General features: G+C 42.1%; 1 protein-coding gene across 1 annotated transcript; it reads right to left on the bottom strand.

Moving 5' to 3' along the window:
• Nucleotides 1-892: 892 nt before the first annotated feature.
• Nucleotides 893-25,535, bottom strand: LOC108784259 (sodium/glucose cotransporter 4-like). Its single transcript, XM_018553015.1, has 15 exons — nt 25,422-25,535; nt 23,871-23,942; nt 18,918-19,022; nt 18,213-18,377; nt 18,006-18,111; nt 16,069-16,149; nt 15,280-15,485; nt 13,850-13,985; nt 12,124-12,231; nt 6,972-7,122; nt 5,000-5,165; nt 4,315-4,530; nt 2,003-2,123; nt 1,213-1,278; nt 893-1,101 (listed from the first exon to the last, which is right to left on the bottom strand). The coding sequence occupies exons 1-15, from the start codon at nt 25,533-25,535 to the stop codon at nt 893-895; spliced, it is 2,022 nt and encodes a 673-aa protein (XP_018408517.1).
• Between the last annotated feature and the right edge of the window lie 736 nt (nt 25,536-26,271).

The following is a 26,271-nucleotide window of genomic DNA, read 5'->3' as shown; positions in this document are numbered from 1 at the left end:
ATGGCAAGGTAAATTCAATAATTTTTATATAATTGAGCTTGGATTAGCGCCAATGAACACACTTCAGGCCTCAGATCAGCTGTAGTGCATGCACCTTCAGACCTGAGATCAGCCCCAATGCATGCACCTTCAGATCTCAGATCAGCCTCAAATGTCTGCACTTCAGACCTCAGATCAGCCCTAGTGAATGGATCAGCCCCTGTAAATGCACCTTCAGACCTCAGATCAGCCCCAGTGAATGCACCTTTAGACCTCAGGTCAGCCCCAGTGTCTACACCACAGACCTCAGATCAGCCCCAATGCATGCACTTCATACCTTAGATCAGCCCCAATGCACACACTTCATACCTTAGATCAGCCCCAATGCACACACTTCAGACCTCTCATCAGCCACAATGCATGAACTTTGGACCTCAGATCATCCCCAATGTATGCACTTCAGACCACAGAGCAGCCGCAATGCATGCTTTTCACACCTCAGAAGAGCTCCAATTAATACATTTCAGACCTTAGATAAGCCCAACTGCATAAACGTCTGATCTCATATCAACCCCAAACTCTATCTTTAGAAACACAAGGTACTGCTGTAAGCGTGTGTTTGGGCTTATTCTGCACAGCACCCAGACATCCAGAGTTGACAGCCTAGTAGCTGTCAATTACAGCCAATGACAGTGCAAACAGCATCTTGGGCAACCATGCCAGAAGTTGCTTGTTCTAGTAGAATCACCATAAAAATAGATAAGCAAGAAAGGTGACCACTCTGCCTATTGCAGGAAAGCTACACCCATCATTTCATACATATGGTCAATTTAGTTAATCTCTGGCACAGCTTGTGTTATGTGGCTGTTAGATTTTGAAGCACACCTTAAAAAATGCCATTTATTCTCCAGGTTTATGCATAATATCCCCAAAGGAAAATGTTGATTGCAAGCACTATGACAGCATTAATATTGCACACATTTCTCCAGAAAGGCTCTTCTTTAATGCTAGTCAATTTCTTCTGCAGGTTCTGCTTTTGTTCTTCAGTCATTTGGACCTCAGGCTGCATGGAGATACCACAGAACCAGTAACAGAGCTTCTTCCACCATGGGAATGAAGGGGCTGCAGTTAAAAAGAGCATATACCATTATGCAAAAAACTAGACAGCAAAATAGCTTTGTAAATATGTCCCAAATAGGAGAAACAAATAGAAACATATAGTTTAATACTCACCTACATGGCCTTCCTTCTGTACTTGAATAGGAGACACGACATCTTGTGTCTCTGGTATTACATTTTCTGTGTAGCACAAAAAGTAGAAATTACTATACAAAAATATAGATACATAAAGGGCCGATTCACAGCTATGCTTGATGGCAGCACACATTAAATGCATTCGCGCACTGTGATGCCATTAAAAATCAGTGGCACCCTAATGGACTAAAGTAATGCAACTGTTACTGTAGTGCACTTCCATACATTGTGGAGTACTGTGTCATAAAGAGTAGTTAGTGCAGGTCTGTTTTTTTTTTTTTTTTGATGCTTTGGCTTCCCATTTAATGCAACGTTAACATAGATTTGTTAACACACCACAAATATCACAAATGCTTTTTCGGTACACATTCCCACAGAACCTTTAAAACCCGGAAGGGTGGAAGTTGTTATAGGAAGGGAGAGGGCAACTCCAACAAACTGATAAAAGCGTAATGGTCAGATGTCCACAAATGTTTGAACAAACAGTAGGTATGTTCAGATACCAGTTCAGATACCAGTGCAGACACTTGGCATTTTCATGAGGACTACCAGGGTTGCAGCGTTTGTAGCTGGGACCTGGCTCTGGTGCTCCACCACTGTCCTGAAACCATTAGTCGATATTGTTTTAGAAAAACTGTCACATGACACTAAACAAAAATGTATCAGTACTTGTATCTGTGAGTACTTGGACAAGTATCAGTACTCGTACTTGAAAAAATGGTATCGGTGCATCCCTAACAAACAGTGTATATTATTTTGATAAAGTTACCTGGCTCCTGCTCCAGCTGGGAGCCATTGGTGGTGAGCTCGCTGGCATCTTGGGATGAGGAAGTTTGACAAATAATGTTCTGATTTGGGTCTCTTCTTGTCCACCAAGTTAAACTTGCAAGCTGAACAAAAATAAATGAGGCACATATTAATGGTCAACTCCACATTTTACAGATTTTATAATGTTGGTAGAGAAAAACCTCCTGAAGGTGCAGATGTGAATATTTTAAGAGTCGCCATTTGCTAAAATGCTCCATACTAGTGTTCTCATTAGCTTATAAACAGACATGAGAGCTACAGCAGCTGGCATTACACATCTTTTTGATGAAAGTTGCCCAGCTGTCATTCTTGCCATGAAAGTAGGAGAAAATCAGAAGTCCTTATCTTCATATACAGTAAGTTCCAGACTGAACTTGTGTGTGTATGTTTATGTGTTCACTCACCTCCCGATCTACTGAGCCGACCTGTGACAGTCTCATTGTCACAGGTCGGCTAGAACTATGAGGTGAGTGAAAATCACTCACCTCATAGTTCTCCTTTAAGTCCCACAAATACCTGTTGAGCCTGCCAGTGAAGTCCACCTAATGCAACTTGTTGTCATGGGATGGTAACTATGCTGCACTGTCCTAAATTCAGAGGAGAGTTGCCACTCATGTAGGCTGTGTCTGCTTGCATTACAGTGGAACGAAAAAATTTATGCAGCAGGCATGGCTATCAGCATTGTTACAGCTGCTTTACAAGCATGCAGCTTGTCATTGAGCACCTGGCCACACCTAGTTAGTCCCACAGTTTTCTGGAGTTTGTTTACCTTATGAGGCTTTTGCATTTCATAGTACCTTGTTTTTTCATACTTGTTTAGACTTTAGCCTTTATATGTATTTTACACATGCTTTTTCTTATGCACGTTAGAATGTGTTGTGTTTGAATTCTGGCAGCTGTAACACTGCAAAATTAGGTCCATTATAAGTTCTGGCCACCATGTTGGGTAACCAAGGGGCCCCTGTGCAACACCAATGTTAGGCTTATTCAACTGCTGGCTAAGTAAAGATGTATTTAAAGTGCATTTAAAGCCCACTAGATAGATGTGAACAGTGTTCCAAATCAATATGATGCTGGGAGGGGGGGTCCAAACACCCATCTGATATTTAGTAAAAATGGTTCCCTGAGCCCCAGAGTGCCCTTGTGTAATAAATGAGGCACATATTAATGGTCAACTCCACATTTTACAGATTTTATAATGTTGGTAGAGAAAAACCTCCTGAAGGTGCAGATGTGAATATTTAACATGGACAAATGTTATGCCCACCCTTGCCACACAGTTCCAAGAGAGTTAAAGATTCTAAGATAGGTGTAGCCATACCTAAGATTTAATTCTTGGCTGTGTGTATGTCCATCTATGTTTGTCAGGTTTAGTCTTTCCTCCCTGTCTGTGTCACTTTTGGTGTATTTTAAATTATTAAAGTGAAGCACCTGACAATGTAGTGCAAAAGGAAGCCGCATACTGCCTTTCATAGCTTGTATACTTTAATCAATAAAAATCTAGTGTCCACCATGGAAGGCGTAATGGAAGGTTTTTTATTTTTTGCCATCTGTATCTACAATGATGGACCTCCCTTCCCTTTCTGTCCCGGGGACACAACAGGAAATTAAAAGAACATCCCAGTTGTCAGTTGTTGCTGTATCAGTTTTGCCAACTGATAGATTTCCCCTGTATTTCTGCTAATGTAGCCCTTAACAGTGACATTTACTGACTTCCTCTGTTCTGCTAAAATTATAAAAGGTAGTGAGGGGGACTCTCCCCAACAGAAACACAGACAGCAATATGTTCTAACCCTTCCCCAGTCGAAATGTAAAGTTTGTGCTGAAGTCCTACGTTTATTAGAATTTATTCTAGATGTCATTATACAGAATCAGTTTTCAGGTGGTGGGGGTCCTCTCCGCACACCTTACAGCAGTCCTGGCCAAATAAGAACGGTGGTGCTCGCAATGACTATCACGGATGGCACCGTGCAAAATATGAAGTAAAAGAAACAGGTCACCAGCACTCGTTTAGAATAAATATGTCCTTTTTTAATGGACAATTGTGTCACTACAATCAACAAAGCCAACGTTTTGGGGCCGCACAGGGTCCCTTCTTCAAGGCAGTAAAATTTTACTGCCTTGAAGAAGGGACCCTGTGCGGCCCCGAAACGTTGATTGTAGTGACACAATTGTCCATTGAAAAAGGACATATTTATTCTAAACGAGTGCTGGTGACCTGTTTCTTTTACTTCATTATACAGAATCAGGCTGGATTTGGAAAAAAAAACGTACCTGCTCTTCAGGAATGGCTGGGGTGCACAGACTAATCACAGTGCAGATAATAATTGTCAAACCAAAAAGAATTATTGTAAAGTACAAGTAATGAACATCCTTAACGATTGATGGCCGATTGTCCAGCTGTCCGCACTTTGGTTGACCGTATACAAAATCCATGACCATTCGGATTAATCCAATTAGCAGCCCACTAATCAGAGCCCAGAACGCACCCTTTTGAACACAAGAAAAGAGAAGGTGTTTAAAAAAAAATGAATCCAGGTATGTATATAAAAATAAAGTTTCTCTTTATTTTCCTTAAGGAAAAATCCAAGTATATGTAAAGCATTTTTTTCAATTTTGGATAGTGTAGGGAGTGTGTAAACCCTTTTTTGGGAGATTTTTTCCTTCACTTCCTGTTGTGAAGGCACAACATTAAAAATGTTTGAACACAAAATGTAGCAAAAGGTGTGCTTGACCTGCTTTATCTCCAATGCAAGCTCATCCCAAGAGGACCTGCGGCATCCAAAACAGGTTGAACACAGCCTCAAAATGGCCATCCAAACTACACCATTGAAGTAAATAGAAATGTACAGGCTTGTGCACTTTAGTCACGAAAACAACACTAGCGTTATTTTGCTCTGGAGAAATGTTCCAGTACTGAATATTAGAGATAAGGTTCTGAGTCAAAATGTAACCTTACCTGCTCATTGACTCTCTTGAAGAAGATAGCAAGAATAAATATGGCAGTCAGTGGGGGGGTCAGGTAGCTATTAATGGATTGCACATAATCAATTATTCCACTGCTAGTGGCTCGGATAACGGGGATCCAGGCGATGCTGATCACTACAAGGACTGCCGTGAAAACTCTGAAAGAAAAATATATGAATTAGATCAGATATGAATCTAGATAGATTTTTTTTTCTTTTTGTTGTTTTGGATAGAGTAAGGAGGAGTAAAAATTAAAACCCAGATTTTATCTAGGGCCTCACTAGAGGTTTCCCCTCCCTGCCCGTCCCTGTGACCCACCACAAGTACCAGGACGGGAAGGAAGGGACAACAATGAAACATTGTCATAAATTCCAACCCTTTCCCGTTCACTTCTTTCCCCTTGTTCCCATTATCAACATTTGCAATTACTTCCTGTCCTAACATTAAGTGAGGATAGATCTCCCTAATGGGACAAGTCATTTACCCACCTTAATACTTGCAGAAAGTCCAATTTATTTACAGCATGATAAATAATAATAATGATAATAATAATACTAATAATATTAACATCACACCATGGTGTAATGTTTTAGAGCCTCATGACTCTTTTATTAAAAGAGAACTATGGGGTAAGTGTTTTTCCCCACAGTTCTCTTAAGGGTCACGGGAGAACATTTACTGGCGTCCTCCCGTGACCCAAAGCTCAGTATATCGCGAGCTACAGCTCACTGTATACTAAGACCACCGCGGCCGGGACGGATCCCGACATGTCGAGATCCACCCAGCTGCGTGAGTGACAGCTGGCTTTGCCTATCTAGAGGTAGAGCCAGCTGTACCCGGGGGAGAATCCCTCAGGGAGCCGTGACTGACAGTCACCACTCTCTGCAGGGAGATGATCGAGAAGTGAGCGAGCGCCGGTATGTGTTCGCTCACTTCCCGATCTATTGAACCGACGTGTGACAGTTTCATTGTCACACGGCTCAAACTATGAGGATGAACGATGTTCACTCACCTCATAGTTCTCCTTTAAGGGATGTAAGACTCAGGAGTCTCCCTCTGAAACATTGTACTATGCTGTGATTTTATTCATTACACAGTAAAATTGCACTTTCCTCAAGAATTAAGCTGTGCTGACAACGTATTCTATGGATGTTTTACACATTAACAGTTGTTGGTCATTAAAGCAGCCACCCTAGGATTGATCCTGCTGTGGCGAGTGATGGAAACAGGTTTATCGATCTGTTCAATAGGAACTTAGATGGCAATTCAAATCTGATAGCGGTTTTCACCAAAACAAAATACATTTTTGCTGGACGTGGACATGCACTGAAATGCACTCTTGAGAGAAATCTAGGTCTTACCGTAGTTGCCTGGCAGGGCTGTGTATCAAAAATTGGCTGAACAGAATTACATATTTTTGGGGGGAGGAATAACAAATCACAGTTATGTATCAACTGTTTATTTAGCTTTCTGCCTATCGTGAAGCTTTACTGATTAAAAGTGTTGAACTGCATTAAACATTACATTCAGCATTCCATTGCATTAGAGTGACACTAAACTCAGGAGTTAAAAACCTAACAATCCATTCAAGTACCCTATTTAAAAAATGTATCTTATTTGTATATCACTCGGCTTTAGATCCTCAAATCATCTCTGAATTGGTGTTGACCCTGTCCTTCCTTCTGGGGGGGGGCTACTTTTGTTCCCCAAGCTGGCCTGAGGTTGTGTTCTTGACATTGGGTTCACAGGAAGCACATTGAACGGTGCTAGCCATCATTCATCCTAGAAGAGGGCCAGCACTGGACCACAGGGGCAGAACTGGGAAAGGGGGCAGTGCTGGAAAAGGTAAGGAGTGCATTGCAAATGTTTTTAAAAAATTATTATTATTTTCAGAAAAAGGGGGGAGGATCTGTACAACCCAGGAATCTCAAGATGGGCTTTAACCAGTAAGGAGAGGTACTTACCTACCCACAATCATAAGCTCCGATTCTTTTGCATGCTTGCGGAAAAAAACCCAGATGTCCAGCGTAAAAATGGTGCTGGCGCTATTAAAGATGGAAGTGAGCGAACTCATCAGGGCAGCCATTATTACCGCTATCATTAATCCCTTCAGTCCTAAAACAGAAGAGATCTACAAATCATCCCTGGGGGAAAAAAAACCTGTGCACAAATTAAAAAAGTATCACTTTGCCCATAGCAAGTTGGCCTTAAAACCAGCAGCCTTTTTTTTCTAACTCTACCAGTGTATTATGTTGCTCACTATCTGGTATGTATATATGTGGTAGGCTAATTAATTAGCCGGATTTGTGGCAGGAGCCCCACACATTTAAACTGCTCCGTCTCCCACTCTCACCTGTCGGCTCATGGGCGTCATCCCACCCGCCTCACCCCCTTTTTCAGTTATCTTTTACTCTTGAGTATGCCCCCTTATTTTGCATACTGAACATAGTGACCACAGCACACCTCAGGTCATTGTAGGCAGGTCCATCATCTCGATTGCTGGGTATGTATCAGTGGGGCTTTGACCACAAATATATTTAACAGATCATATAATCTGTATTGTTACAGGCAAAACATTCTAATGATTTCATTTAAAGTGGAGGAGATTTAATTTTGTGCTAAACCAATCTGAGCATATTACATAACTACATACAATGGAGTACATCAGTCTTATTGCACAAATGGGCAATTCTAAGCAGGAACAATGAGGCGGGTTTACTAAGGTTACAGCCTAGACCTAAATCATACACTTTCCCTCTGCTGCTCTAAAGTATCACTGGAATGGAGTAAAAAAAAAACCTGACCCTGCCCAGTTCTTTATTGTGCGTCTGGAGTGGAACTTTTTCCCAGCACACTCACAAGCCAGCATGCAAAAAAACTTGTCTCACCACTAAGGTTAAAAACAGAGGTTTAGATACACATCTTCTGTAGAAAATGTGAAAGCGGCACAGCCGTGTCAAGGCACCTCTGTGCGTTTTTCACATTTTCTGCAGAAGACGTGTATCTAAACCTCTGTTTTTAACCTTAGTGGTGAGACAAGTTTTTTTTGCATGCTGGCTTGTGAGTGTGCTGGGAAAACTTTTTGCTGTTTGTACTGTATTAGGCCCTTCCATGTGCACCTTGCTGTAAAGCTGGTAACAAATTGATGGGTGCGTTTGCCATCTGTTTTGCTGGAGTGGAATTGTGTCTCATCCTCTGTGACAAATCTATCTCAGACTTTTTTAAATCTGTCATAGTTGACTAACCCAGGATTACTGGCACAGGGGGTCACAGAAAAACTGTGACACAGAATTCCCCATGTGCATAATTTACAAACAACATGTCCCCCAACATCATGTGTGTATTATGAACATATGAAGGAAAAAGCTCAGTTACAATCATATGTTTTTTACAATTGCTAAATGTACAACACAGAGAAGATCCATCATGAAAAATCATCTATACATCCTCTATCCTCTAAATGTATGTGTCATGAAATAAATATGTGGGGTGCCATTGCTTACCTCCTTTCGAAAATGTTAATTGCCTAGCTGAGTCTGACCTTATTAGGAATCATCATCCGGAATAAGCATGGAGCAAATGAAAATCAGAAAGTTTAAACTCCTTATTTCTACATTTGACCCAGGTCAACGACTTATGAATTTAAGCCTAAAGCATAAGAATAGAAGCCAGGGAACTAGAATGCGTAGAAGGAGGTCAGCAATAACTCCCTGCTAGGGGTGCAAGCAGGGTTGGATTTACTCTCTCTGCTGCCCCAAGGCCAGGTTCCTCCATGCGCCCCCCCTCCCCGCTGGAGAATGGCAACCAGATGGCAGGGTTGGTTTAAATTTTTTTTTTTTTCCCTTTATTTTTTTAAAACTTTTTTATCACTTTCTTTTATTTTGTTTAATTGTTGTTATTATTATTTTTACTTTTTTAAATTTGCATATATCGAATTATGTTTTACTTTTTTATTTTTTATCATTTCGATATGTTATTTTTTACTTTAGTACTTTTTTATTTTAATTATTATTTGTTATTATTTTTACCTTTTTTTTCCAATTTTTATTTATTTTATTCTCTTTTACCTTTTATCCATTTTTTTCTCAATTAACTTTATTGATATGACATAGGAGCTAACAAGCCCCGTGTGATAGCATTTGGAGGTGACAGGTTCTCTTTATTGAATCTCTCACCTACAATACAGGAGTTTTAGCACAGTACTGTACTGGCTCTCCTGTCACAGTTGAGATGGGTAGGCTGCGAGTGCTCCTCTCCCGTCTCAGTGTTTACACAGGGCAGAGCGGAGAACAGTCCCCGCTCTCCATACTGAACTACCTTGCCGTGGTCCTGGGTCCCCCAGAAGAGTGGGGGACCCCAAAAACCACGGCAGGGAGGGAGGTGGCCAGTGGAGACAGAGGCAGCCGGAGGTGGGGGAGGAACAGGAGGGGGGGCGGCTGGGGGCGGACAGACCTGCAGGCATATTACAAGTGATCTCGGCGGTATTGCCGGGATCACTTGTACTAAAACACTGGCTTCTCCGCACTACATGTAGAGAAAACTACCTGCCCTGCAGCTGCTGCCGTGAGGCCAGGCCTCGGTGGCCTTGTGGGAAATCCAGCCCTGGGTGCAAGGATAAGTATGTTCTTCTTTTATAGCCCCCTAGACCTAACAAAGTTCATGAAATCCTTACTATAGAAGGGGGGGAGGGAGCTACCAAAAGGTACATTTAACAAGCTGACCAGAGGTCTGCTTTCATGAAAAACAATGTGGTGAATGAGGTCTTTAATTCCAAAACAGGCAACATGAGAATGTTCTCAAAAACAACATAAACAGCTATCTAGCTATCTTTCTATCTAACTTCTGGTACCTTTGTTGTTTCAAGCCCTTGACCTCAGAGATAAAATTAGTGAAACATTAAACAGTAATGCAAAAGTGATATGAATTTTGATTAATGGTGGCCAAGGTCGTTTAAAGTTTAGTTATATTTACCAATCATAAAAATATGAGTTACGTAAAACAACATTTTCTCTACGAATTTACAGTGAGCTGCATTTTAGAAGTTTAGTCGGTGCATTTTCAAGATTTTTTACCCTAACTGCACTAGTAGGACTATTAGAGGTGTGGGGGGAGTAAAAGGCACAAATAGGGCTGAGACAGTGATAGTTTATGGGCCTCTTGTAAAAGATTGTAGGTGTTTATACACTACCTGTCTGTAAGCTGTGGGATAGCTTCTCATGGGTCCTTGAGCAAAAAGCTTCACAGAAGCTCTCCAAACACACAGGTTTAGCATTACAAGGGCTTCAGGTTCAGAATGGAAAAGGCGGAGATGCTGAAAACATTGTAAGGTACTTTCAGTGCTGCAGCTCCATTGATATCACTAGCCTTGGGACCCAAGCCTGATCTGTACAGCTCTACCCAATAGAATGTTCTCAAAAGATGGCCTTCATTATTTATTTCTTTACGTAGCATGATTAAAGGAAAGCTGTATCGATGGAATTTGGAGACTGACATTTTTGATCAGTTTGAAAATTCTCTCTGCAATGTGAATCCAATGTCTTTAATATTTTGAGTGACAGATCTGGAACCTATATGTGGACCAGGAGATCTGCCTTCACTCTGACTTTCTAACCTACGGGGCAGTGACTAAGGAAGTAGAAAATCAGACAGCTAGTCAACTTGTACATCTTTCAATCTTTCAGGTCAGCAATGGCAGCCCTCCCCATATCAGTTTCCCTTTAGTTGGGTTCACCCTGAAATCTGAAAAAGATTTACAAGCTAGGGTGGTCATTGTAAGAGGGAGGGACATGGTTCCGGCTTCCATTGATGGACATCTCCTGCATAGGAGAATCCTTGCCCCCTGACTGGGGTGAACACTATATGGTGGGCTTGTCACTGTAGTTATGCAGGACTATCCATGTAGACTGATCAACGGTTGATGTCCAATTGTACTATGCTGTCAGCAAGCCAGAACCAGTCTATGCAGCCAAAGGTCTGGGTGAACAACTGTGCATGCGCATAGTTCGGAGCATAGAATTGAGCACGTCTACGTGTGGGTTCCAGGGCATGGGCATGGACGTGCGAATGCGCTTATTTGAAACTGTGCCACCAAATGGGCTATTTATGGCTCAGATACTCTAGCCTTCATGCTGACTGATCTTCAGCTGTTCCCTGCTATCATGTTGCTATAATTTTCCTGACCTGACCAACCATTATTTAACTGGCATGCCTTGACCTTCTGCTACTGCTCTGCATCTAGTGACCTCGGCCTGTTTGGACTACTCTTTTGCCTGCCGTCTGGTACCACAGTGTCTGCAAGTTACGATCCGGGCTTTTCCTAACCATGTCCTGTCTGCTGATTCAGTACCGCGCTGCCTGACCATTTATAATCGGCTTATCTTGGCCCTGCTACCTGGATTCTGTGTCCTGCGCCTGCTTCCAGCCAGAAGACCTCTGCAACCTGTATGCAGAGTCTACATTACCTTCCGGCACCCATGCCTCTCCCTGTCCTTGCAAAACTGTTCCACTCTTCAGGGGACTGGAGCAGAAAGAGAGACTGCCCTCATCATCTCAGGTTCCCCTTAAGGTACATGAAATATACAAACCAGTAGAATTGAGGGCCAGTTCACAAGTTTGAGCACCGAGAATTCCCCTTTTTTTTTTGTTAACCGGGAGAGGAGCCACACTGGTTCAAGCTGCAAAGTTCAGAGCCTGGAAGAAGCGTCAGGTGCCCCAACATGACCGTTCCTGGGCAGTGACCTACACATAGGCAGGGACAGGATGACGGCCTCGAGTATCTTTGGAAAAAAGCCAGCCACAGAAGAACATATATCCTAACAGAGTTCTTTGATGGATTTAGGTGTGACTGAGCTGTAAGTTTGTTTTTTTTTTACTCCTAGCAACATGAACTACACCCCCTCTACCAATTTCTTGCTGAATTAAGATACAAATGTCCAGAGTAAGGCAAAAGAGGGAAACAAGTGATGGAAAATGATGAAGCTTTGTGGATGTCAAGGCTTTGTGCTATCCCCTTTAATCTGCAGCTCTAAGCAGTGGCCCACTAGTGCCATCACATACAACCCTTCCTAGAGATTACATAGATAACATCTGACTCTGCTACGGGTGAAGCCATCTTACCTACAGGCAGGAGTGTAATCACCAGCTTGGGATAGGCGATGTTGGCACAGCCCTGTTCAGAGCCACAGTACATCATACATTCTTTGGGGTCCACACAACCAATTTCATCTAGGAAGAAGAAGTATTATATGAAAAGGGGTTTTCTAATTCATCTGTAGATGTATCCAATCCCATCTTGAATCCCTTGACAGTGAAAAGACCAACGTTTCCACATTAATTTAAAAGGTTTAATACAGATGAGTGTTGGCAGAGACTGTTTTCTTTTTCTTGTTCCGTTACATCATATTACAGATGATCTCCACTAAAACAGGTAAATGCCTAAATGAAATGCATATACGGGAGCTAATTTAACTGGCAAGGGATTTGTATTTCTGTCCATGCAGCCCTGAGATTGATATAGCTCTGTCACACAGCACAACCCTGTCTGACAGGTCAGGAGACCCAAATTTCTTCTGCTGCAGTTAAGTAGCACCTACAGGTCTTGACCCTGCCCCTAGTATTTAACTGGACAGTAAAAGGAGAAGCAGCAGACTGAGGAGCTCATTTCTGTCACTCTGCTCTCTTCTTTTCCTCGGTGCACAGCCCTGACAACACTGACAGCTTGCTGACAGGAGGAGAGTGCAGATTGGTAGGCTCATCAATGTAGTGAGTGTAGTCAGTTTATCCTCAAAATGTAGGTGTCCTGCAGAGTTTGGTTGAGTCCAGTTCACTTCACTGAAGAGCTCCTGGCCGCAGACATAGCCTGTCTACATGAAGTGCCCATGTGTCTTTATGTAATACTTACATTTCTTTCTTGAAACTTATTCCACTTGCTAATATCCTTTATTTATGTGAGTGAGAGGGTACATTTTCTAAATGAGTGCAATTTTGTCTTTATTAAGAGGTTGTATTAACATGGTTGTTCATCATGGTATAAATCGCACAGCAGCATACACATTCAAATTGTTCCAGTGTGTGAATCTGATTAATTTAGATGGGCTTAGATAGACTGTGCAGGATGGGTGCTGAGAATTACATATTTATACTTTAAAGGTAGGAAGAGAACAATGAAAAGAACCTACACAACCAGCTCATTATGTGGCATCTATATGGTAGTTCCTTGGAAGTGCTGCAACCAGGGCCAGATTTCTCACAAGGCCAACCGAGGCCCGGCCTCAGGGCAGCAGAAAATAGAGGGGCAGAAGGGGTTTGGAATTCCTTTCTCCCGACGACCGGGACATGCAGTTCCGGGCATCGGGGAGGTCGTTGTTTTCTACATTTAGTCCTGCTTTGGGCAAGCAGGGCTATATGTACAGCGGGGAACCTGCTGCTTGTTGTGTACAAACGATCTCGTCAATGTCGCTGAGATCACTTGTATGCTGCCTTGAGGAACCTGGCATTGGGGCAGCAGAGAAAGTAAATCAGGCCCTGGCTCCAGCAACACCTTATAAATGCCCCACATATGAAAGACATTGGGGGGGGGGAATTGATGAAAACTGGAGCAGACAGAATCTGGAGCAGATGTGCATGGTAACCAATCAGAATATCTCTTCAGTTGATTGGTTGACATGGAAGCTGATTGGTTGCCATGCATAGCTGCCCCTGATTTTGTCTGCTCCAGTTTTGGTAAATTCCCTTCATTGAGTCTTGTTGAGATAGCAGTGATTTTACTGGAATACGGTGGGCTTTAAGGAGTCATATTTAGGCTTTAGTCATTCATTGGCAAACATCTCCACATGAAATATACCTGGATATAGGGCCCTGCTGATCATCCCTGGCATTAAAACAAAGAAAATGGGCAACAGCTTCAAGTACCCCGCAAGGATAGATCCTCCTTTGGCATGGGAGAGGTTCTTAGCTGCCAAAGATCTCTGCACCATAATCTAAAAGAAAAAGAAAATAAATCAAAATTATAAACTCAATGGTCTAAAGCATCACTCCAACCAGAACTGATATTTTGGATATAAATAACTGGACTCCTGTTAGAGGTTTTGGATATAACAAGCACAATCATATTCCTCCTCCTGTTGTATAATATACAATCTAATATGGAGACACCTATGTGAGGATCATGGTGGACAGGAAGGTCTGGAAACTGAGTAAAGATGTCAGTGGGAGATCCTTTCCAAAAAATGGAAATGTTAGTTTTGGGTGGCATGTCCCTTTAAAACCAAATTTCAATGAATAAAAAAAAATCTTACTGTGAATTTGCACGGTAAAGCTCACCTGTAGCATTGTAGTAATGGATTATATTTCTTTCACAACAAGGGCCCGTCCGTTGTGGCCAGATGATCACGACATGGACTCATCCGTTGTGGTCACATGATCACAACAAGGGCCTGTCCACTGTGGTCACATGATTACAACAAGGACCCATCCACTGTGGTCACATGATTACAACAAGGACCCATCCACTGTGGTCACATGATTACAACAAGGACCCATCCACTGTGGTCACATGATCACAACAAGGGCTTGTCATCTGTGGTCACATGATCACAACAAGGGCTTGTCCGCTACAGTCACATGAGTACAACAAGGGCTTGTCTGGTAGGTTCCCATGATCACAACCAGGGCCCATCTGCTACAGTCATATGACCACAACAAAAACAACAAAGGTCTATCTGCTGTGGTCATATAATCAGCCTCAACAACAATGCTGTGGATGTGTGTCCTGGATACTTACAGGGTTATTACAAAAGGGTGGAGGGTCTGGAGAAGGCAGGAGAAGTGAACAATCTAGGACAAAATAGCTAATTTGGAAAAATTCTCCAATTCAGCTCACTTTCCAGTTCAGCTACAGTATGTTGTCCTAGATTGTTCACTTCTACTGCCTTCTCCAAACTCTTCACTCTTTTGTTAGATAACCCAAGAGCTGTGCTGGGGCCTTCAAATTGTACCTCAAGCTCTGGGAAATAAATTCAGCCAATCACAAGCAATACGTGAGATCTCTCGGGGTAATCCATACAGAAAATAAATGTAGAAAAAGAGTAACATTTACATATTTTTTCTAGCATAAGCATAATTAGCTGCAGACCCAAAATTGAAACAGAACTTTTATAACATTAAATTACAAAATACAGCATAGAAATTACAGATGACATTCTGACAAAAGTTTTCCTTTCCTAAGTATTCTAAATACAATACAATCTTCGTGGAGTCAGGGGGTCAGTTTACCTGATCATTACACCAAGCAAATATGGATAGGATGGTCACACCAAATATGAGGCCAGGCCAGGGCAGGTCCCCAGTGATTGGGTCACGTATTATGTGGAAGGCATCATTTCGGGGCAAATGACATGTTGTATTGGGGATAATCACTTTAGGTATGGCCTCCATATACTTCTGCTCCAGGCCTGGGTACCAGCCAATCTTGTGAAAAGCTTCAAAACAAATAAAATAAAATTGTGACGACGTTATTGTTACAAGTACAAGTACACAGTAGTAAGCTAATAGTAAACTAAATGCAAGGATTAATGGGCAAAGCATGTTTGCTTTAAAGTGTAAGCATGGCAATTTTTATTTTTAAGCTTTTATTGCTGTGTGTGTTCCCACTCGGAAGATTCAGCCTCTTTATTTGTCCTGGTAACCATTATCCTTGAGACAGGAAATGATGGAAAAATCCAACCTTTTTTATGTTGTCAACAGATCAAGAGGCAAAGGAAAATCCTCCAATAGGGACACCTGTTCTGGGAGAAATTCTGTTCACTTTGGAGAGATTTGCTATCATTACCTGTTTTGTCTGCAGGACAAAAAGGAAGGGAATCTCTGATAAGGGTTTAACACTTCCCGTCCATAACAAGGGGAACAAAAATTCTGCTTTAGATACACTTAAGGCGTGTTAGTTGTCACGTGGCTCCCTATGACCCAGGTCTGCCTAATTTCCTAAGGTAGTATAGGCTTAAAAAAAGCAATATAGCTCATATGGGTCTGTAAGGCTCCATCTTGAACTAGACATATACTTACATATGAAGGTGAGTGTAAGGGCACCTATCACAATGATGGCAGCTTGCAAAGTGTCTGTGTAGATTACAGCTGTCAGCCCACCTGGAAAACAAGTACAATTAGCAATTAACCCCACAGAATACAAAGAAACAAAAATTACAGGCAGTGCATGGTTTAACGTACAGTGGTACCTCGGTTCACAAACTCAATTCGTTACACTATTCTGGTCGTGAACCGAATCAAAGTGTGATCAGACTGCGATCTCGACTAGAGGAAGCCACAACCATGTGTCAGAGCAGGGAAGATGGCTGCGGTTGTGCGGGGTCACGAACGGAAGCACAATTTTGCCGAACTTCATGTTCTCCAACCGAATTGTTCGTGAACAGAAGAGTTCGAGGTACCACTGTATAACTGAAGGCAAAACTTTTTTTTTATCTAGGTGGATTGGTGAGGGGTTAAAACCACTGTCAGGTTTTATTGCAGTCTATTAGGGAATCTATTAGGGAGATTCAATTTTTCTATCTTACTAATTACCAATGACACTGGTATTGAAAGTGAGAGTAAAGCTGAAAGTGAGAGTAATACACTATGCACATTTTGGCCATTTCCTAATGAACCGTTCGAAATTTGCACAGTGGGTGCAGCTCTCTTCACCCTTTCATCTGGCATGCCTCGGTCAGCTGATTGAAGGAGCAGGCTGGAAATTCATTGAATGAACAGAACTGGCAGCCAATGAGCTGCAGGCTCTGTTGAGGTATTCTGACAACAGTCGGCGTCCGCTGTCGGAATACAATGAAGACAACGGGAGATTCCTTAATCAACACTCGTAAGCGTTGGTGGAGGATTCAGTATATTTTTTTTTTCGTTCAATCCACAGGTTGAATGAAGAAAATATTACAGTGTATGACCGGCTTTAAACCAAAATTTGGAGCTGCTACAAGAACAGAATAGTGGGGGAATCTTCCAATGGGGACACATCTTTCCATGACAGCTGTCTAAGAGGGATAATTTTCTCACATTTGAAACATACACCTCTCACTTCATGTTGAATTTACAGGACATAAAATTAGGGGAAATCTCCACAGATAAAAAGTAAAGTTTTAACTCTCCTCTACTGTTTAAATGGAAAAACATTCTTTTGGCACCCTTATTGCATAAGGTTAATGCTGTAGAGATGCAAACATGTCAGTGCTATTTATCAAGCATTACTAGCAGTTCATGATAGAATAATAGGAGGAGCTATCACAACAACAGGCACCTGCACTAGGGTTGTAAGAATTGTAATAAATTATGTTGATTGCCACCTGTCCAGATTCACCTGGACAGTCCGGGTTTTGAATCTGATATGTGCTGTTTAGGCCAGCTGAAACCTGGACACAAGATGTCACGATGTCAGACGGACAGGGGCAACAATGGGGTCCTGGTGTTCCAACTTGTGTGCATGGAGGTGTCATGGAACATGGAGGGATGCTGGAACTCGGGGAGCAAGGAGGTGTCTGAAACACAGAGTGCAGATAAGTCTAGAAGGGCACAGTGGTTCAGGCAGATGTGTTGCTCGCTGTCTCTCTTTGCTCTCTCTCCTGGCTGTCTCTTCTCGCTTTTTCCCCTGGTTGTCTCTTCTCGCTTTCTCCCCTTGCTGTCTCTCCTTGCTCTCTCCCCTGACTGTCTCTCCTCGCTTTCTCCCCACAGCTGTATCTCCTCATTCTCTCCCCTGGCTGTTTCTCCTCGCTCTCTGTCTCTTGGCTTCCTCTCCTCACTCTCTCCCGAATATTCTCAAAAAAATAGTTGCATGCGCTGTGCTAGAGTGTTCGGGTGTCGCTTGAAGACATGGTGGTGACCTTAATCTGCACTGGGGATAAAGGGTGAGCATGCAGTGGGGAAGATGGGGACAGATATCATGTATTTGCATACCTCTATGTTCTTATACATGATAAACAAAACCAGTACTTTGTATTAACCTGCAATGGTGTAAATTGCTGTAACGACGACCAGTATAATTGTAGACAAGTAAATGTCCCAGCCTAGAGAGACCTGAATGAAGAGTGCTCCTGCATATATATCTGTCTGAAACACAAGAACTGCGTGAGACAACAATGAACTCATTTTCTATTACATGTCTTTATCAGAGTCATACCAAATGCTCCTGTGTGATTGGTTACACTCACCGATATTTTGGTAAGTATGTAGAGAAGAAGGGAAAGCACTGACATATACATTTGGATGCGGTGACCACCAAAGCGTTTTTTTAAATACTCTGGCATGGTGATCACACCAGAAGCAATGTAGACAGGCATAAATATCCAGCCAAGTGCGATCAACACCCAGGTAGCCTAGTGGAAAAGCACAAAGATGTTTGTAGAAACATTGACAACTCCATATAGTGTAGCACAAACTGCAACAATGGGTACACATTTTTGCTTTCACCCATTTTTCTTTTCTTGTTCACTATTAGATATGCCTGTCTATAGCTCGTTTTATGTACTCATTCTAAGCTGAACCTGAGTTTGTGTTCAGGGACTTGTTTCTGCCAAGCTGCCTAATGGTTGGGTTGTAATACAAGCACTGGTCTGGGGTTGAATTGGAAAAGTAATTCTCTACCTACTCAGTGCCTGCTACTGCATGCTCTGTAAGAGTAATTTATCTGTGGAGGAGAGATGGGTGCACCGGCCAAAGCCATAGCAGATTCTGCACACAGTGGCCAAAGACATTTGCCTGCAGCCCTCTGTGGCTACTAATTGAAAACAAAAAGCCTTGGAATTCATTGGTAACAAACATTTTCACAGCATAGCTGGTCACCAGAAATATAGATACAGCTTTACTGTGGGGATATTACAGATCAGTATTAAACAGAACACAACATCATTTCTTACATTCCATTCAAAGCCTCCAACCGCCAAACCTCCGGATGCTCCAGAACTTGCCATTCCAACAAAAAGAGTGCTACCAACATTGCTGGACATGAGTGATGCTCCAATCTGTAAGAGAGACAAATATCAGGCTTGAAAAAGCATACCAAGGCAACAAGGAAAGGACCCATTGTAAGGCCAATGAAATTTAAAAAAGGGTCAGAGTTGATGGACCACTAGGTCTTCTTCTTTATGTAGTCACTATGTGCCAAACAGGACTCAGTTTTTCTCATTGTGCGTGTTAAACAGGCTTAGCAGGCTTTTTCCAGTACTTTGGGGTATCATTGCATGATGCTGTACAGCAAAATGCTATCTTCCTTAGAACTACAGAGTGAATACTTGAAATATAGCAGGATGAGAATTTGGGGCTACTTAAGAATTTAGAATACTAGCTGTACAAAGTGAATGATGCCAGGGTGGGAAATTTAGTGAGCATCATTTCATCATCGACTGGATTGACATCTTATGGCAGGGGTGATATGCACGGGGGTGTTTGCATACCCATAACTTAACCTCTTTTCTATCCAACCAACCCCCCAAAAAATGTAATAAATAATTCTAAAAAAGTTTTGTTTCGGCTACTTCACACATTTGTATTTTTGTATTTTCAATACTTTTATTGAACTGTTGTTACAACTTTCTTGTAAAACCAATAAACATATTGACCATAAAAAAGGGGAGCAGGGCGGCCATACAGCACGCTGGGGGCTCGAAGGTGAGAGGAAACGGATGCTCCCCGGTTCACCGAGGGGGAATCATCAGGCAAGGATCCTCACTTATTGATTGGTTTATTTGGACAGAATATACCCCTCACCTTGCACTGCCCAAAGTGACACATATGGTCTCGGCCTCTCCTCCCCTGGTCTGCTCTGGAGGGTATGGTTCAGGTGCTGCGCCTGGTTGGGGCCGCAGGGACGCACACGCATCAAATTCACAGATAACTTCCTCCTCTTGAAAAAGCGCCGTCAAGCGCGAAACGTCGAGACAATTTGTGCTCCTCCACTGTCAGTGATCCTTATTGCTTATCTTCGATCATGTGTTCAAATTCAACCAATTAATTTTCCAATCATGTTTTGAAATTATTTGATCATGTTATTTTTGCCATTGAATCATGTCTTGTATATCTGATACTGTTAAATCAAATCATGTTATTTACACCTAAGGGACAGTACAGTAATGGAGTGAGCCTCTAGGAAGTTATCAATTTGGTTTTATGTAATTACCCTGTTTTTAAATTATTATATACCAATAAATATATTTTTTTTATAAATTCACCGCTTTGGAAGTTGTCAGTTGATGCCTACAAAACCCAAGCTTTTCTTTCTTTTTTGATAAAAAAAGGGGAGAAGAAATCTTTGAAAGTCTTCAAAGAGAATAATGCGTTCGTTGATAATGTACCCCCACAACCAACGGCCCAGGGCTTGTGGGGAAGAGGCCCTTGTCCCTGGGGCGACCCTGGAAAAGCACCCTTCCAGTGCTGAGGGCATGTGGCCTGGTATGGGAGGAAGGGGGATCGTTCGTCCCTCCCCCTTTAGGCTCTGCCAGGCCTATCAAGGGTCTGGTATGGAATTTCGCGCTCCCCCCCCCATTTTGGGGGGGTGTGGTTCCTCCTTAAAATTCCTACCAGACCTTAAGGGCTCAGTATGACTTCAAGGAAGAAACCCACACAATTTTTTTTTTTTTTTTTTACACGGGGTCCCTCCTAAATATTCCTACCAGACCTTGAGGGTCTGGTATGACTGTTAGGGGGAACCCCACACTTGAAAAAAAATCGGTCCCTCCTAACATTCCTACAAGACCTAAGATGTCTCCTATTGTTTGGGAGGGGGAAGGGAACTGCATGCTTTAAGAATAAAAAAAAAAAACTCTTTTTTTCTTTAGAGGTTCTATACATCGTACAGATTTGCCACTTACAGCCAGGTTAAGGGGACCCCTTAGGCATGATATTTAAAGGAATTTTTCATTTTTATTGTTACCCTTTAAGTGATGTTAAAATCACTGCTCCTTTAAAAACACTATTTTTGAAAAGGTTTTTTTTCATTGATTCCTGTCCCCCAGTGCAGTACCCCAAACCCTTTTTATGGCCAAAACCTTGCATATAAACCCTCTTAAATGGGACAACCCCCATTGACTTGCATTGAGTTCGAATTCAAACTTTTTGGATGTTCTAAAGTTCAAATGCGAACCGAACTCGGGCCTGTTCGGCCCATCACTAGCCAACTATAAGTAAAAGTCAACTAAACCAATCACAAAAGTGATAACCCTATGAAATAGAATGCCTTAACCAATACATCTTCCAAATCCAGAATCACTAAGTGCTTGTTCACACTATGTCCGTTGAACTGCTTTTTCTGCATGCTCCTGGACATTCTTGGTATGAACAGGGCACATAGAAACCAATTTTTTTCCATGTCCCTTGTTTACACCATACATGTGCAATGGGAGCAGGAAAGGGCAGCTTAATGGACATGGTGTAAACAAGTCCTAAAAGCAGAACTCCAGCCAAAGCTTTATCACTCTGGAAAGTGTGGGGATAGGTTGGAACCTTTTTTCTAGATCCTCATTGGAGAACATACTTCTCATTTCCTGCCCTGGCATCCATTGTGTCTACACAGGAACTGAGAAGATGTCTCCCCAACTGGTAGGATACAAATAGCAGTAAAACCCTTACAGAGGTTCTAAGCCTTTCCTACTACAATCAATACAAAAGGCTAGATTTCTATTTTATAGTACTATACGAAAAAATATATATAAATAGTGTAATATCAAGACCCTCTATGAAAAATCAGACCTACCTATAAATCTTGTAAAGGCAATAAATAATAGTGACAAACGAATATTTGTTATATCTAATAAACAGTATAAACTCAATCACAGTTCATCTACCATCTACTGTATCTGCTATAGACATCATTAAAACAAAGTCCAAGTGCAGAACAAGCATGCATGGTGCCTGCCAGTGAGGTACAACACCAAGTCCAAAGGTGTTTGTAAAGACTTCCACATGTAATCATCACCCGGGGCCTGCCAATGTTGTTTTAATCTGTGACTTATTACACAATAGTGCAAGCTGTAAGATAGTAAATAATGTTCTGAACACTGAAATCTACTTCAATATACAATCAATGTACAGCCAGATGCTTTTCCCATATATTTGTTCCGTCTCACCAAGCAAACACTCTGAGGTGTTTTTTTTTTAAATTCAAGAAATTTTTATTGAATATAAAATTAAGACAACATTCTGAGGTTTGTTTTATAGTGTGCAATGGATACAACCTCTCAACAATTATTGCTGTGACCCCATTTGGGAGATTTCACCTTATTTCCTATTTGTCCTTGTCAGACAGAACAGGAACTCAGGAGAGATCTCAACAGGAGCTCAGACATCAATAGTTCAAATTCTTCTTTATTCAACCCAGAAAGTAAAAAAAATAAGGGATGGGCAACAGTAATTTAACCATGAATAATGGTGTATGGATGCATAACCAGCTAATTTATATACTTTAGAATTCCTGCAGTCTCAGTGCTTAGAACTTAGAGAATATGAAAAACCATCCTATTTTTATTTTATTTTTTAAACCTCTGCCACAGAGCTCAGTGGTCCGAGTATCCATTGATCTACCCAGCACTTGAAAAAAGAACACTCATGCTGCCTGAGTGCTAATGTTGATTAAGGGGGTTATTCACAAAAGGGTGAAGGGTTTGGAGAAGGCAGGAGAAGTGAACAATCTAGACCAAAATAGCTGATTTGGAAAAATTCTCCAGTTCAGCTCACTTTCCAGTTCAGCTATGTTGTCCTAGATTGTTCACTTCTCCTGCCTTCTCCAAACTCTTCTCCCTTTTGTGAATAACTCCCTAAATTTTTATTAAAGCACTTTGAAAAGGGACGGTGGGGATCGATCTGTTATAAATCTGGACCACTCTGCCTTCCTTACACCTTAGCCCTCACTTATTATTGGTAATGCTGTCTGACTGTGTTGTAGTAATAAAGGAAGGTTCAATTGGGTTTTAAGCCACTCTTTTAGGATTTCTTTTTCCAACTTTGGCTTTAAATTGACATAACGTAAGCATCTTATGTCATATTTATTCCTCTGACTTTAAGTACCAAGTACTAGTTTCTTACCATAATCATTAAGGTGTATATTTATGAAGCACTGAATATGTCTTTCACCAAACGTTCATTGGTGGTGAATGAATCACTGTGAATGTCACCGCTTTAAAATATATGCCCCAAGTATATTCCACTTACGCTAATTTATGTAAAAATCCTGATCTTTTACCAATGGTTACAGTTCTTGTCAGGTTCTTTTTTTGACTGGGGGTACTGTATTTGCCTTACTTTCAGTCCCTGAGACACAACAGGAAGCGAAGGGAATACCTCCCAGACAGTAGTCATTAAAACACCCACATAGCAAGCGATTGAGCTGCAAGTTTGAAAATGACTTGCTAAACTATTGCTAGAGTTGCCAAACTTCACAATTTTGTTTTCTGTTGGCTAATTCTTCTTGATATCCTTCTACTTTCCCTGCCCAGGCCACATAGCGGATGGTTCAAGAGTTACCCCAATACACTTCACAAAATATTATTGTAGGTTTGTTTGGTTCAGTAAGGGGTGATACAGTTGCTGAAATCAATAAGTAGCAATTTAGTTTTTTTTACCACAAAAATAAACAGAAAATAAAATATTATTATACAGGATATAACAGTTTGTGCAGCGCTTTACGATATAAGGAAGACATCACTGTTACAATACAATTCAAAACAAGATGGTAAGAAGGGCCCTGCTGGTGAGAGCTTGCCATCTAAAAGGAAGGGGCAAGGGACACAAGAGGTGGTAGCTGTCTGGGAATGAGTTGTTTGAGAAAGTAAAATATTACAGTGAAAGGAACATTGATGGATATACCGAAAAATACTTACAGGCCACCATGTCATAGTTTTTCCGGCAAGGAAATATCCTCCTACAGTTCCACGGCTGGCCCGCACTGAAGACTGGAAAAGACAGATTCACGAATAAACATCTTCCAGGGATTGATGGAAATATATGGCTGGTAAAGTTGACCTTTTGTGAATTAAAGGAGAACTATGGGGTTAAGTATTTTCCCCATAGTTCTCCTTAGGGTAACGGGAGGACACAAACTAGCGTCCTCCCCTCACCCTAGGCTCAGTATACCGCGAGCTGTAGCTTGCGGTATACTGAGACACTGCAGTATACCGCGAGCAGCTGCTCGAGGTATACTGAGATGCTGCGGCTGAAGCGGATCCCGACAATTGTGCTGTGATCCGCCCAGCTGCGTGACTTCCTATCGAAAGGCAGAGCCAGCTGTACCCGCCCCCTCACCCATCCGTTCCGCCAGTCAGCGCTGGCGGATCGGAGCGGGGAGGGGGGGAATCCAGCCCCTCCCCTGTCACGGCAGAGAGCCGTGACAGGATCGAGAGGTGAGCGAACGCCGGTATGTGTTCGCTCACCTCCCGATCTACTGAGCCGACCTGTAACAGTCTCATTGTCACAGGTCGGCTAGAACTATGAGGTGAGTGAAAAGCACTCACCTCATAGTCCTCCTTTAATCAACCTTTTTATGACCTGGAACAATTTTCTTTGGAAAGTTTGGGATCTGGATACCCTACTAATGGCCCAGGGGCTGTATTGGCCCTCAAACGCCTATCTTTATGGTGTATGACACAAGCAAAGCTTGGAAGCGTTTTTTACATTAAATTCTCAAAGCATATTGAAGAAAGTCACTCCATCATTCCAAGGTACTGCCATTACCCTAATTTTGTGTTTTCAGGAATAAGTGGGACCCATGGCATATTATCAAAGCCCTACTGAAGTTACAGAAATATTCATGCACTCAGATAAACAATGGGAAGAATTGATCAAAACTGGAACAGGCGGAATCTGGAGCAGTTGCCCATGGCAACCAATTAGCATCTCTCTTCAGTGTGCTCAGGTAAGATTTGAAAATGTGAGATCGAAGCTGATTGGTTGCAGTGCAAATCTGTACCAGATTTTGTCTGCTCCAGTTTTGATAAATTCCCCCCAATGTACTTATAAATTCAATTTTCAGCCCTACCTTCACTTTCCTGCTACAACGATTGTGCAGGGGGTCCAGATAGGATTGTGCAGGCACCAGAAGAAACCCAGTGTGCTCAGTAATCAGCTCTCAGTAGCAGACCCGACCAGATTAAGTCCCCTGAAAATCCTGGCGTTCCACTTTAATAAGTACATGTAGATGTTTATAAATAAAACATAAAAATAAACCATTTTGAAATGAACTAGAAGCCAATTACGAGAGTTAGGAGGCAAATATGTAGCATTTGACATTCCAATACCCGGTGCCTGCATTGCCCATAGCATCTGATTATTATTCTAGAAGATACATTTGGACAGAAGTAATCTTATTCTTTGTTCTGATTTTCTAAAACAGCTTAAAACACACAGTTACAGACGCAGGAAAAAGAATGACTCACCCATATCCCAACCACAAAGACAAATACAAAGTAAATGACAAGCACAACAATGTCTGCTATCCCAAATGTCGGCTTCTCAGGCCCCAGCGATGGTGCCTGCGTACTATTCTCCATGCTGCTCAGTGAAGTGGCCATGTACCAACGAAGAAGAATCAATTTATCTTTTGTTGACCAATAAAGTGTTAATGACTAACAATGTTGATCAATGTGCACATTTATTATGACTAAGGGAAACAGAATATGTGATAAGTGTCAGCTGGCATCTGATTGAGACTAGCAAGGTTATGCCAACCAGCAAGGGGCACTTATCTAACAGATAACCTGCTTCTCTAGGACAAAGGGCGGCCTCTCCAGGGCCACATGGCTACCAACTGTGGTGAACTGGCTTCTGCGGATTAGCAGACCTTAGCACCACCATGCTAGCTCTAGTGTTGACACTTTAAAACTGGACACACATCACTTTTAGAGTGTTTCTGTATGAGTAATCTGCTTGATAATTACATTCACTTAAAGGGGAACTTTACCCTTATCTTCAAAATAACAACAAAGGCACTTTTAGGCCTCTTTCACACTGTAATCGTCCAGCACGTACAGCTCCGTGCTGCGTGCCGGGCCGTATGGAGCAGCTTACGGGAAGGACAGGTGCCCTGTGTGATTAGTACGCAGCCCCTGTCCTATATGGGCCTACAGGGCTGTACATTCCCCAATGCTCACCTCAAGTGCAGGTCCGTAGGGGTGCGTGTTTCCTGGCTCGGACGCAGACAGGATCCATCCTGTCAGCATACAAGTACGCTCGACCGCACCCACGTGTAGGGCGGGTGAGCGTACGGCCCGGTAGTCCCATAGAGAA

This window comes from Nanorana parkeri, unplaced genomic scaffold (assembly GCF_000935625.1).
Source record: "Nanorana parkeri isolate BGI_ZX_2015 unplaced genomic scaffold, ASM93562v1 scaffold106, whole genome shotgun sequence".
Classification (NCBI taxonomy): Eukaryota; Metazoa; Chordata; class Amphibia; order Anura; family Dicroglossidae; genus Nanorana; species Nanorana parkeri.
The sequence above is the reverse complement of the archived record's forward strand: the minus strand, read 5'-3'. Positions and strand labels throughout refer to the sequence as shown.